We start from the raw sequence: 13,136 nt of genomic DNA, 5'->3' as shown, positions 1-13,136 counted from the left end.
GGGAGCGTCCGACCCCGGCACTCCGGGTCGGGCGAGGCGGAGTTTAGTCTTCAAGGGGTTGGGAGCGTCCGACCCTGGGACTCCGGGTCGGGCGAGGCGGAACGTGGCCTCTCCCTCTCATATTGGGCTGACAGCAATTTTGCTACCTTAGATGGGCCTGGGCCTTTAAGTTCTGTTAATTTTATGGGCTAGGGGATATCGTTGATATTTCCCCCCAATAGTAGCCCCCGAGCCTGTGGTGGAGCGGGAATGCTCCTCCAGAGGCTGCAGTGGTTGCCAGTACGGGATCCTCTTCGTTTGACCCGGGTCAGAGGAGCTGTTCGGATGGTGTTGGCCGGAGGGATTGATTGGACGACTCATCCTATGCGCTACTCGGTGCGGGAGGACTTCTGGTCGTTTCCTTCCGTCCGCGAGCCTTAAGTTAAGACCACCTGCGTGGCCTTAGGTTGCGAGGCCAGCTCCCGAGCCCCCGCGCGTCGCAGGGGACCGGTCGGAGGTTGGGTCGACTTTTATTCGTTCACCCTCAAGCGTCCGTTCGCTAGGACGGAGGAGGCGAGCCGTGCCACGCTATCCTCGTCGGTTGAACTGTGGTGCTCTTGGAGCTACTAACGGGTTGATTCGAGTGGGATCCCGGTCCCTATTCGGGGGGGTCCGGCTAGGGCCAGGCTGGTGACGTACCCCAGGCTCCAGCCGACTAGTTCATATAGTTCCCGAGTCTGTTCGGTCGGATCCGGGGGCTTGTTGCCTTTCTTCGGGGAAAAACCATGAACTGTGATGCCGGTCTGGACTCGAATGTGAGCTTGAGACGCCCGGGGCCATCGCACGCCCGGGTTACGGTCGCTAGCGGACTCATCCCTTCTCACCCCTCGCTCGTGGGCATCCTGAGGCGGCTGTCGAACCCGCAGCGGGCCAGCCTTCGAACCTCTGGATCGTAATGGGCCGTAGGGGCGTTTTCAGCCCCGTACCCCTCATTACCTTTTGGTGGGCCTTGGCCTGAATCATGGTGGGTGTTGCGTCTTGGGCCGAACGTGGGGGACGTCGTGCGCGCGTCTTCCGGGAGACGGAGTTACGGAGGGCGCCGACCCGTGAATCGAGGAGGAGGGGATGTTTCTGCCGCAGGTCGTGCGCGTGGTTTCCGAAAAGAGAGTGGGCGTGATGGGAGCGTACCTAGCGCCGCATTTATGGCGACAAGGGCGTCAGTTTCTCTTCCTTCACGCCTTCCCTATAAAACGAAGGCTCCGCCTCACCGGTTCCGCCCGCCTTCTGACTTTGAGTCTTTTCTCCTTCCTAGCTCGCCCTCAGCTCATTCGCTCCCGCTTCGTCTTCCTCCGCTCAGTGCTATGCCCTTTCTTCCCATCCCCGTCGAGTCCCTTCCTCTTCCAGCGATGGGATCCTGGGGCATTTCCCACTTCAACTCCTCACGCGGTGAAGGCCTAGTGAGGAAAGGCCTCCTCTGCGAAAGGACGGAGGTGGGTGAGTGGGAGTTCCCGGGGTCAGAGCAGGTGCTGACGCCGCCCACCGGCTACATCGTCTCTTTCGCCCACTTCCACGAGCGGGGGTTCGTGACTCCGCTGAGCTGCTTCTTCCGCAGGCTCCTCCATTACTACAGGCTTGAGCTGCAGCACCTCAACCCCAACGGGATCCAGCATATCACGGCGTTCATCACGCTGTGCGAGGGGTTCCTGGGCATCGAGCCTAACTTCTCGCTGTGGAAGTACTTTTTTACAGCCTGTACCAGAAAACGGAGAAGAGGGGGAACCAGCAGCGGTTGCCCCCGGTGCCGATAGGGTGCGCCGGGATCCACCTCCACCATACTCGCTCCAAGGAGTACATGGCGATGAAGATCGCGACGTCCCACAAGGGGTGGCACAATCAGTGGTTCTATGGGAAGAACTACTCAAACTCCCCCCTGCCGGAGTTCACCGGCCGCACTATCGAGGCGGCGCCGGAGGTGTGGGCGTACGGACCGGTCGAAAAGGAGAAAAAGCGGTTCCATGACCAGCTGCAGGCCATCGAGCAATTGAAGAGGAGGGGGTTGACCGGAGCCGGGGTCATCGGGGCGTACCACGCCCGGCGAGTGGCACCGCTGATGCTCTGGGTTTGTTCGGGCACGTCGACCGAGGGTACCGTCCTTGCGACGGGTGCGCTCGCCCCCTCCGAGATCCGACAGCGGATTCAGGAGGCGTTGGAGGACAAGGATGCCGACTACCCGGGGCCTTTTCGTATTTGTAGGGCATGCTGACCCAGGTCGTGGACTCGCACCCACCGGTGCCAGAGGACGCCGATTGACGGCTGCAAAACCATCTCCTTGCTGAGGAACAGAAGCGCCGCAAGGTCAAGGAGTCGGCGAAAAAGAGGAAGAAGGCCGCCAAGGAGTTCCAACGGCGGCGACGAGGGTAGGTCGTGTTGGACAACAATGATGATGACGATGATGAGGAGGAGGAGGAAGATGAAGAGGATGACGAGGAGGAGGAAGAGCTTGTCCTATCCCCTTGTTCGGGCGCGCTCGTTATTCAGGAGGCGCGCCCATAAACGGCCGTGAGGGATGAAGCGGGCGGACCGTCCACCCGGGGCTTGGTTCCGCAAGGGTCCGGGGCCATGCCCCTGGGGTCGGCGTGGGGCGCCCCCCAGGGGTTGGCGCGGGGCGTCCCCCAGGAGTTGGTGCGGAGCGTCCCCAAGGAATCGGCGCAGTGCGCCCCCCAGGAGCCGGCGCGGGGCGCCCCCCAGGAGTCAGCCCGGGGCGCTCCTCAGGAGTCGACGCGGAGCGCTCCCCGGAGGTCTACGGAGCCCACCCCCGCCGTCGCGCCTGCGGCCCAAGAGCAGAGGAGCGGCGGTAAGCGGCCGCTGCCGGACACCCCGGGGTCGGCGTTTGGCCCGGAGCTGGTGGCGCTTCGCCGACCCTCGCCGGTTCTTGGTAACGGATTGAAGGCTTGAACTGGTCACTGACGAAGACGCCGTCGGGGACGGGCATTCGGCCGGATGCTGCCTTCGCCAGCTCGTCGGCTGCCTCGTTGAAATGCCTTGCGACGCGGTTGAGCTCCAGCCCGTCCAACTTGTCTTCAAGCTTGCGAACCTCGTTGCAGTAGGCTGCCATCTTGGGGTCGTGGCAGCTCCACTCCTTCATGACTTGTTCGACGACTAGCTGGGAGTCACCCCGGATGTCTAGCCGACGGATGCCCAGCTCGATGGCGATGCGAAGCCCGTTGAGGAGGGCCTCATACTCGGCGACATTGTTGGTTGCAGGAAAGTGGAGGTGGATCATGTACCTGATGCGCACGCCTAGAGGAGAGACAAAGACGAGGCCCGCTCCAGCACGGGCCCTCATCAATGACCCGTCGAAGTACATTGTCCAGTACTCCTGCTTCTCTGGCGCTGATGGCCTTTGGATCTCCGTCCACTCTGGTACGAAATCGGCGAGTACCTGGGACTTGATGGCGGTGCAGGGGATGTAGGTGATGCCCTGGTCCATGAGCTCGAGCGCCCACTTCATGATCCGTCCCGTGGCGTCCTGGTTCCGGATCACTTCGCCTAGTGGGAACGACGAGACCACCGTTACCGGGTGGGAGGTGAAGTAGTGGCGCAGCTTCCTCTTCGTGATGAGGACGGCGTAGATGAGCTTCTGGATCTGTGGGCAGCACGCCTTGGATTTGGACAAGACTTCGCTGATGAAATACACCGGGCGTTGCACCTTGAGAGCGTGTCCCTCCTCTTCTCGTTCCACCACCAGGGTCGCGCTAACCACCTGGGTGGTCGCCGCGATGTAGAGCATGAGGGGCTCGCCATCGGTCGGCGGGACCAGGATCGGGGCCTTCGTCAGGAGGTCCTTGAGTCGGTCAAGTGCCTCCTGGGCCTCGTCGGTCCATTCAAAGCGGTTAGTCTTCTTTAGGAGTCGATAGAGAGGAAGCCCCCGTTCGCCAAGGCGCGAGATGAAGCGGCTCAGGGCCGCTAAGCATCCCATGATGCGCTGGACTCCCTTTATATTTCGGATTGGCCCCATGTCGCTGATGGCCGCTATCTTCTTCGGATTGGCTTCGATGCCGCGCACGGAGACGATGAAGCCTAGCAGCATGCCCCTCGGAACCCCGAAAATGCATTTTTCGGGATTGAGCTTAATACGCTTATCCCTTAGCCTTTCGAAGGCTAGTTCGAGGTCAGGAACGAGCTGGTCGCCCTTCTTGGATTTGACTACAATATCATCAACGTAAGCCTCAACGGTCCGCCCGATGAGGTCCCCGAAACATTTTAGCATGCATCGCTGGAACGTAGCCCCTGCATTTTTGAGGCCGAATGGCATCTTAACGTAGCAGTAGGGGTCGAAGGGGGTGATGAAAGAGGTAGTGAGCTGGTCGTTTTCTTTCATCGTGATCTGATGGTAGCCGGAATACGCGTCAAGGAAGCTAAGGGTTTCCCACCCAGCGGTCGAGTCGACTATCTGATCTATGCGTGGCAAAGGAAACGGATCCTTTGGGCACGCCTTGTTGAGACCGGTATAGTCAACACACATCCTCCATTTCCCATTCTTTTTTCATACAAGAATAGGATTAGCTAGCCACTCAGGGTGGTACACTTCCTTGATGAATCCGGCCACCAAAAGCTTCTGGAGCTCCTCGCCGATGGCCTTGCGCCTCTCCTCGTCGAAGCGGCGCAGTCCTTGCTTCACTGGCTTGGAGCCGGCCTTGATGTTCAAGGAATGCTCGGCGACTTCTCTCGGAATGCCGGGCATGTCCGAGGGCCTTCACGTGAAGATGTCGCTGTTCGTGCGGAGGAAGTCGACGAGCGCGCTTTCCTATTTGGGAGATAGGGTAGTGCCGATCCGCACGGTCCTGACGTCGGAGCTGCTGGGGTCGAGAAGGACCTCCTTGATGCCTTCGGTGGCCTCAAAGGAGGTGGCCGACTGCTTAGAGTTGGGCTGGTCCTCGGCGCCTTCCGTGAGCTGGACCGCAAATCCCCGGTGAAGGTGATGGCTGCGGCGTACTCGCAGCATTCCACGTCGCACTCGTACGCCTTTTGGAAAGACGTGCCGACGGTGATGACCCCGTTGGGCCCCGGCAGCTTGAGCTTGAGGTAGGTGTAGTTGGGGATGGCCATGAACTTCGCGTAGCATGGTCGCCCCAAGATGGCGTGGTAGGTTCCGCAGAACCCTACCACCTCAAAGGTGAGGACCTCCTTCCTGTAGTTGGAAGGGGTCCCGAAAGTGACGGGCAAGTCGATTTGCCCGAGAGGCATTGCCTGTTTTCCCAGCACGACGCCATGGAATGGCGCCTTGCTGGGGCAAAGGCGGGAGCGGTCAATCCCCACAGCATCGAGGGTCTCGGCGTAGAGGATGTTGAGGCCGCTGCCTCCATCCATGAGCACCTTGGTGAGGCGCGTCATGCTGACGATGGGGTCGATGACGAGGGGGTAGCATCCCGGATGCCGGACGCGTCCCGGGTGGTCGGACCGATCGAAGGTGATGGTTGATCCCGACCAGTCGAGGAAGGCCGGCGTCGCAGGCTCGGCCGCGTAGACCTCGCGGCGCTCCAGCTTCTGACGGCGTTTGGAGTCGTACGCCACCGGGCCGCCGAAGATCATGAAGCAGCCATCCACCTTGGGGAAGCCATATTCCTTCTCTTCGTTGCCCTTCTTCTCCTCATCGGGCTTCCGCTTCCGGTCGCCCTTCACTGGGTTGCCTACAAAGTACCTCTTCATGAGGTTGCAGTCTTTGTACGCGTGTTTCGTGGGGAACTCGTGGTTCGGGCACGGTCCCTCGAGCAGTTTGTCGAAGAAGCTAGGAGTGCCCTTCGGGGGCGGCTGTCCTCGCTTGCGCTCGACAGCAGCTACGAGGGGGGCCTCGCGCCGCTGCTTGCCTTTCTTCTTCTGCTGGCGGTCGGAGGTGCCCTCGTCAGCATCCTCCTCCCGCTTTGCCTTGCCTTTGGAGTGGTCGAAGATCGCTCCAATAGCCTCTTCGCCCGAGGCGTAGCTGGTGGCGATATTGAGGAGCTCCTCCATGGTTCGCGGGCCTTGGCGCCCCAGCTCATGGACGAGGGTCGGCAGCAGGTTCCCGCCAAGAAGGCCCCTATGACGTCGGCATCCGCGACGTTGGAGAGCTCAGTGCGCTTCCTGGAGAAGCGTCGTATGTAGTCCCGGAGGGACTCGTCTGATCCCTAGCGATAGCTCCGGAGATCCCAGGAGTTGCCGGGGCACGTGTACGTACCCTGGAAGTTTCCTACGAATATCTCCTTCAGGTCATTCCAGCAGCGGATCCGTCCTGAAGGGATATGTTCCAGCCAGGCTCACGCTGAGTCGGCCAGAAAGAGTGGTAGGTTGCAGATGATGAATAGGTCATCGTCCGCCCCGCCGGCTTGACATGCAAGCCAGTAGTCGCTAAGCCATACCCCGGGGTTCGTCTCCCCCGAGTACTTGGCCATGTTCGTCGGTTGCCTGAAGCGCGCCGGAAATGGCGCATTCAGGATGCGCGCGGAGAAGGCCCGGGGCCCCGCCGTGTTGGGGCTCGGGCTGTGGTCTTCTTCGCTATCGTAGCGCCCGCCGCGGTGGACGTGGTAGCCGTGATCTACCCTGTCCTCCCTATCCGTGCGGGAGCGCCTCCGCGCATCCAAGGTGTCGCGGGCGTCGCGGATGGGGCCGACACGTCGATGAACGGATCGAGCCCCTCCTCCTGCAGGCAGTGGTGGCCGCCGGGCGGACGCGGCTTGGTTTGCCCTAGGAGGGGGCTGGTGGACAGACTCCCTCCGTCTCTCTGGGGGCGCGTCGGGTGCCGCTCTGCTGGCATTTTGCCCGTGTCATCAGGACGCGGAGCTTTCCGCCTGCTGGACGGTGGCGCCCTAGAGCAAGTCATGCACCTCTTGGCGCGCCCGTCGCTCCTCGGGCGTCGCTGGCTCGGGGAGTCGCCGTAGTAGGGCCGCCGCGGTAGCGATGTTCTGGCTGGCATGAGCGAAGAGCTGAGGGCGCTCTTCATCCGCGCAGATGCGCGGCTGGACGTCGCGCGCCCGCTGCGTGCTCCGCCTTCGTGGCGGGGGCACTCAACCTCTTGGGGGGATGCCGCGTGCACTTCCGGCTACCGAGGGCGCTCCAGGGCCTTGCCCAGGGCCCCGATCGTAGCCGCAGCACACGGAGGGGGAGTCCTCTGTCTCCCTCCGGCGCCATCGTCGTTGGATCCCTCGGAGTGCACGTCAGCCATGAAACACTCACGCGAGGGGTGGTGGCTCCCGTTGTCGGAGCCGTCGTCGGAGATCGTCCTCGCCACGCCTGCGAGCTTGTTGCTCGTGGGCGACACGGTCATGGACCGCGTCAGGAGGCGACCGTAAGTCACCGCGGCATTGCACAGCTCGAAGAGCTGACTCCCTGGGAAGGGCCCTCCGGCGCGCGCCTGGCCGCTTGCCACTGTCCCAGCGGTGGAGCCGGGGATGGTGGGACGAGCAGGTAAGACGAGGAGAGGGATCAGCTCGATCCCCTCCCTAATGGCAAGGAAGTCCAGACTCCCGAAGCGGATCAGGGAGCCTGGAGCGAAGCTGGTGTTGTGGCTGGCCATCTTAAGCTGAAGATGTACGCGCAAAGGTCCCCTACCTGGCGCGCCAACTGTCGTTGTCGAGATTTGCGGATCAAGACTTTAGACTAGTGAATTTCTTTTATGCGCGTAAGGCTCCAGATGGTGGTGTGGGAGACACGGGGTTAGACTGGTTCAGGCGAAAGAAGGCCCTACGTCCAGTATCGAGGCTGCTCGTGTTACCCATGCGGGGTTCTGTAGTAGGGGTTACAGGTGGGCGAGAGAGGGAACTGATCCCAGGTCTCTTGAGTGCGTTCGCGCTCTAAGTCAGTGCGGGAGTGTTCTATTTGCTTGAGAGTGTGTCCTGTCTCAGGACCCCCGGTCCTCCTTTTATAGCGCAAGAGGGAGCTCGGGGTTACAGTTGAGCTAGGTGTCAGGAGAAGAAGTAGAAAGGATAATCCAAGAACAAAATAACATAAGGAGAGGGCCCCAGGGCCGCCGCTCTCGCTCTGACCTCCGGTCCTTGTCAGCGCCTCCGTCGAGGGAGGGTGATTTCTTCCCGATCTTGTCGATGATCTCTCTGGTCGCCGTCGCCGTCGAGCATGATGATGAGCCTCAGCCTCGACATCTGTGCCCGCCGGGGAGGAAGGCCGATTCTGTTGCCATGTTGATTAACGTGAGACCCGGACGTCGCATCCCCGTCATCGGGAGCGCGGGACGCGAGAGCAAGCGATGTGCCCTCCTGTGCCGTTCGGCGCGGGTCATGAGTACTTTGCGGCAAATCAGAGGGAGCCGTGGCTACTGCAGCTCACGCTGCATGGCCGCGCATAGGTATTCGTGACCGGTTACGTTGGGGACGCCGCTCCCTTTCAGCTTGGAGGGCCGCGGCGCATTTATGGCGAGGTCGATAGGGGGACCCACGAGAACGGCGCCTTGATCCTCTAGTCCACGCCCGAGGCGGATATTCGTCTGGTGGACCCGAGCGAGCCCGACCCCCGCATCCAGGGTCGGGCGAGGCGGAGTTTTTGCGGTGGGGGTCGGGCACTCCCGTCCCCGGCCCTCTGGGTCGGGCGAGGCGGAGTTTAGTCTTCACGGGGTCGGGAGTGTCCGACCCCGGCACTCCGGGTCGGGCGAGGTGGAGTTTAGTCTTCAAGGGGTTGGGAGCGTCCGACCCCGGGACTCCGGGTCGGGCGAGGCGGAACGTGGCCTCTCCCTCTCATATTGGGCTGACAACAATTTTGCTACCTTAGATGGGCCTGGGCCTTTAAGTTCTGTTGATTTCGTGGGCTAGGGGATATCATTGATATTTCCCTCCAACACAACTTCCAAAACTCTTTTAAACAAACTTGCTCAACCCTGGACGTTCTTTAAACTTTGTTTAAGGTGTCGGTTTAGATTGTGAAAGGATTTGAAGATAATTCGTACCAAAGTTTGCTAAAAATCTGGAATTCCAGACTTAGCCAAATTTGGCCGGAGAGATAAGATTTCAGGGACTTAGCTATGTTTGAGTCGATTTTTGGGCAGCTTCCAAGTCGAATTAGACCAAGGTGTTATGGAAAGAGTTGTTCTAAAAACTGAGGACTTCAACTTTTATTTAGGGTATTTCTTGAGCATAGTTCAGAAAATTGGAGGAACACCCTCGCCAAGAGGTGTAACCTGCTCAGTTTTCCAGACTTCGGATTTTTAAGGCATTAGGGGTGAGTTGACTGTTTTACCTCACTTTGACTGGGGTTTTGAACAGGTTATGGCCTGATTTGGACCTGGCTCAGTGTAACAAAGTTGGAACACACTCGAGGTACTACAACCTTCATTAAGGGCCTGACTTGAGTTTAGATAGAAGTTTGTGAGGTAAAAGCTTGCAAAGTTGGAAGAAAACTCGAATTCCAGGACTTAAAGAGGTTTTTTAGGGTTCTTTAGTCATCCGGTTTTGATTGCTGTTTTTGACTTCCTTCCACTCCGAATTAGTCAAAGTGCCTTTAACAAAAGTTGTTTGAATTAAAAAGTTTTACAACTCTTATTTGGGAAAAAACTTATGTTTGTATATAAAATTCCAAGTTTTAATTCGAACTCCAAAAAGAACTTCTTTGGGTTATAAAGGTCATTTCACCTTTTTAATTAGGGATTACACAATGGTTTACATTTAAAAGCACTTAATTTAGGTAGAGTTGTTACACGTAGCCTACCTTGTATCCCAACAAGAATGTTGAGGCCTATGTCAACGATGTGGTTGTCAAGACTAAAGATGAGGAGAGCTTCATAGCGGATCTGGCAGAAACCTTCGAAAGCCTCCGGGCCTATCGCTAGAAAGTCAACCTAGGCAAATGCGCCTTCGGTGTCCCATTTGGAAAGCTCTTGGGCTTCATGTTTAGCAAGCATGGCATCAAAGCCAATCCCATCAAGTTTGATGCAATCAGAAATATGGCAAAGCCAGCTAAAAAGAAAGACGTCATGAAGCTTACTGGCATGATGGCGGCCCTTAGTCGCTTCATCAACAAACTCGGCAAAAAGGGACTTCCCTTCTTCGAGCTACTTAAAAAGATGAACAAGTTCGAGTGGGATGATGAAGCTAGCAAGTTACTCGAAGAGCTCAAAGCTTTCCTTACCACTCCACCCATCATAATGGCAAAGAACGACCAAGAAATGCTTGAACTCTACATCTCTACAACAACGCACGTCGTCAGCACTGTGCTAGTTGCAGAACACGAAGATCCCAACCATGCACACATGGTGCAGAGACCAGTCTACTATGTCAGCGAGGTCCTCAGCGATTCCAAAGTTTGCTACACATAGGTTCAGAAATTGCTCTATGCAATCCTCATCTCATCTCGCAAGTTGCACCACTACTTCCAGGTGCACAAGATCTGGGTGGTATCCTCGTACCCACTCGGCGAAATCCTCCACAACAAGGATGTCAACAGCCGAGTTGTCAAGTGGTCTGTAGAGCTCGGTGAGTTCGACCTCAATTTCTGCCCACGTCATGTGATTAAGTCATAGATCCTAGCCGACTTCGTGCCGAGTGGACAGAGATCTAGAAGCCGCCCTCTTTGGAGAAGCTAGAACATTGGACAATGTACTTTGACAGTGCCCTCAACCTCAAAGGTACCGGCGTGGGGGTCCTCTTTATGTCCCACAAAGGCAAGTAGCTCAAGTACATCCTCCAGATCCACTACAAGGCCACAAACAACGGCGCTGGGTATGAGGCTCTCATCCACGGCCTCCGCATTGTTTCCCTCAGGATCAAGCACATCCTAGCATACGACGACTCCAATGTCATCATCAAGCAGGTTAACAAGAACTGGGACTGCACCAAGGAGACCATGTACGCTTACCGTGCAGAAATCTACAAACTTGAGGCCCACTTAGCTGGTCTTGAGTTCCACATTTCCCCAAGGAATACAACATCGCCATTGACATCCTATCCAAGCTCAGCTCGAAGCATGCCCAAGTCCCAGTCGATGTCTTCATACCAGTTCTCCGAAAATCTTCCATCAAGATTCTAGACCCAGACCAGGTCAACGATAGTGTTGAGGCTCCGGCGGACCTAGCTCCGACTAATGTTATGATGATTGAGGCAGAAGAAGACTGGCGCGCTCCGTTCATAGCCTTGATCTCCAACTAGCTAGCGCCAGAGGACAAGATAGAACACGAGAAACTAGCTCAACACAACACAAACTACGTCATCATCGAGAAGGAGCTTGATAGAAAGGCAGTGTCTACAAGCATCTTGATGAAGTGCATTCTACGAAGTGCGGGCATTGACCTCCTCCACAAAATCCACTCAGGCACATGGGGGAACCATGCCGCTTCAGGCACTTTGGTCGGTTGGGTGTTTCGCTCTGGCTTCTATGGCCAACAGCGGTAGCCGACGCAAAGGAGCCCGTACAAAGGTGCAAAGGGTGTCAGTTCTTCTCCAAGCAACAACACCTACCAGCCCAAGCCCTACATGCCATCGCACTATCCTGGCCCTTCGCATGCTGGGAGCTAGATATGTTCGGATCCTTCAAGACCGCCCTGGGCGGCTACACCCACATCTTCGTGGCAGTCGACAAATTCAACAAATGGATTAAGGTCAAGGCTGTCACCAGCATCGAGTTGGCTAAGGCCGCTCAATTCATAGAGGAGATCACACACCACTTTGGCGTTCCAAACAGGATCATCACTGACCTTGGCAAGCAGTTCACAGGCTCCGAGTTCTTGGAATTCTGCCATGACAACCTCATTGATGTGTACTACTCTTCAGTAGCGCACCCGCGCTGCAATGGATAGGTCAAACATGCGAATGGGATGGTCCTCCAGTCCCTCAAGTCTTGCATCTTCAACAACGCATCCAAGTACGCCACCAAGTGGTTATGTGACTACCCCATGTCATCTAGGGCCTACACACCCAGAAAAGCCGGGCTACCGGCTACACTCCTTTCTTCATGGTGTACGGCTCAGAGGCCGTCTTACCATTCGACGCGGCCTTTGGTGCCCCACGCATGCAGTACTACAAGGAAGGCAAGGCAGAAACAATTTAGCGGGTCAACATTGACTGCCTCGTGGAGCACCGAGTGGCGGCTCTCATCCAGCATGCACATCACGAGTAGCAGATACGGCGCTACCACGATGGATATGTTAGAGAACGCCACTTCTATGTTGGTGATTTGGTGCTTCACCGGATCAAGTCCACCAAGATCATGCACAAGCTGGCCGGCCCCTTGGAGGGCCCCTTCATCATCAAAGAAGTCATCCAGCCAGGCACCTATCAACTCCAATGGGCGGACAGCTCAAGCGTCTGCAATCCGTGGAACATTGAGCACTTACGACGCTTCTACCCTTAGGGCTTAAAAGCTATGTATTCTATTTTCCCCTTTTTACCGACTGAATAAAACCTCCTAGGTTTTTTGTGTACCTACTGCCTTCCTATTCCTTTGCCCAAGCTATTCCTAACGCTTGGGGGTTGTTCGGCCTATTCGATAGACCACTTACTCTCAAGCTCGGGAGCTTCCCATAGCCGCCGACCTCTGCATCTCGCATCCTTCTCCTCCCCCTCTAAAGGCAATACGACTAAATCGTGTGGTTGGTGTCCTAGACAACCTTGTGTTCACCCCTCCTACAAGCTTGAGATCCTCTCTCAGCAGGACGCTTGTCAGCCAAGGCTAGGCGCTTAGCGACTACATACCTCAGCTACACGTTGTCCTGTCATATACACCAAGGGAGGGATAGAGCCAAGGCTACGAGCTTAGCGGCGACATACCTTAGCAGCTTTTCGCATATGTTAAGTCAATTACATCACATGTCTTATCATACAATTTGATACACCACAAGTTTCATTTTACAGGTCCAGCTCATTAACAATATTTTCCGCTACATCATTAAATTGGTCAACCAGTTCTAGAAGCTTATCTGCATAGAAGTCGGCCGCGACCCCTGCACCAGCGCGCTCCAAGGGAATTTGCTGGAAGTATGTCTTCAACACGGCCAAGACGTTCTTGATGCACTCTACCATGGTGTTCTTCAGCAGCTTCTTCAGTCGACCCGGCGCGGCCTTGAGGCGATCGAGAATTTGTGTTGGTGCAATTGGGTCGGACTCTGGTTGGACCATGTCCATTACATAGTCAGCCGCCTTGTGCAAATCTTCCAGCTCCACCTCCAACCCTGCAATCACCGATTG

General features: G+C 56.9%; 1 protein-coding gene across 1 annotated transcript; it reads left to right on the top strand.

Annotated features, from left to right (window-relative positions):
* Positions 1 to 9,931: 9,931 nt before the first annotated feature.
* On the top strand, positions 9,932 to 11,749 carry LOC140223405 (uncharacterized). The gene is made up of 3 exons (XM_072295253.1): positions 9,932 to 10,258; positions 10,645 to 10,767; positions 11,465 to 11,749. The coding sequence occupies exons 1-3, from the start codon at positions 9,932 to 9,934 to the stop codon at positions 11,747 to 11,749; spliced, it is 735 nt and encodes a 244-aa protein (XP_072151354.1).
* The last annotated feature ends 1,387 nt before the right edge of the window (positions 11,750 to 13,136 follow it).

This window comes from Setaria viridis, chromosome 7 (assembly GCF_005286985.2).
Source record: "Setaria viridis chromosome 7, Setaria_viridis_v4.0, whole genome shotgun sequence".
Lineage (NCBI taxonomy): Eukaryota > Viridiplantae > Streptophyta > Magnoliopsida > Poales > Poaceae > Setaria > Setaria viridis.
This window is presented reverse-complemented; position numbering and strand designations above follow the sequence as displayed.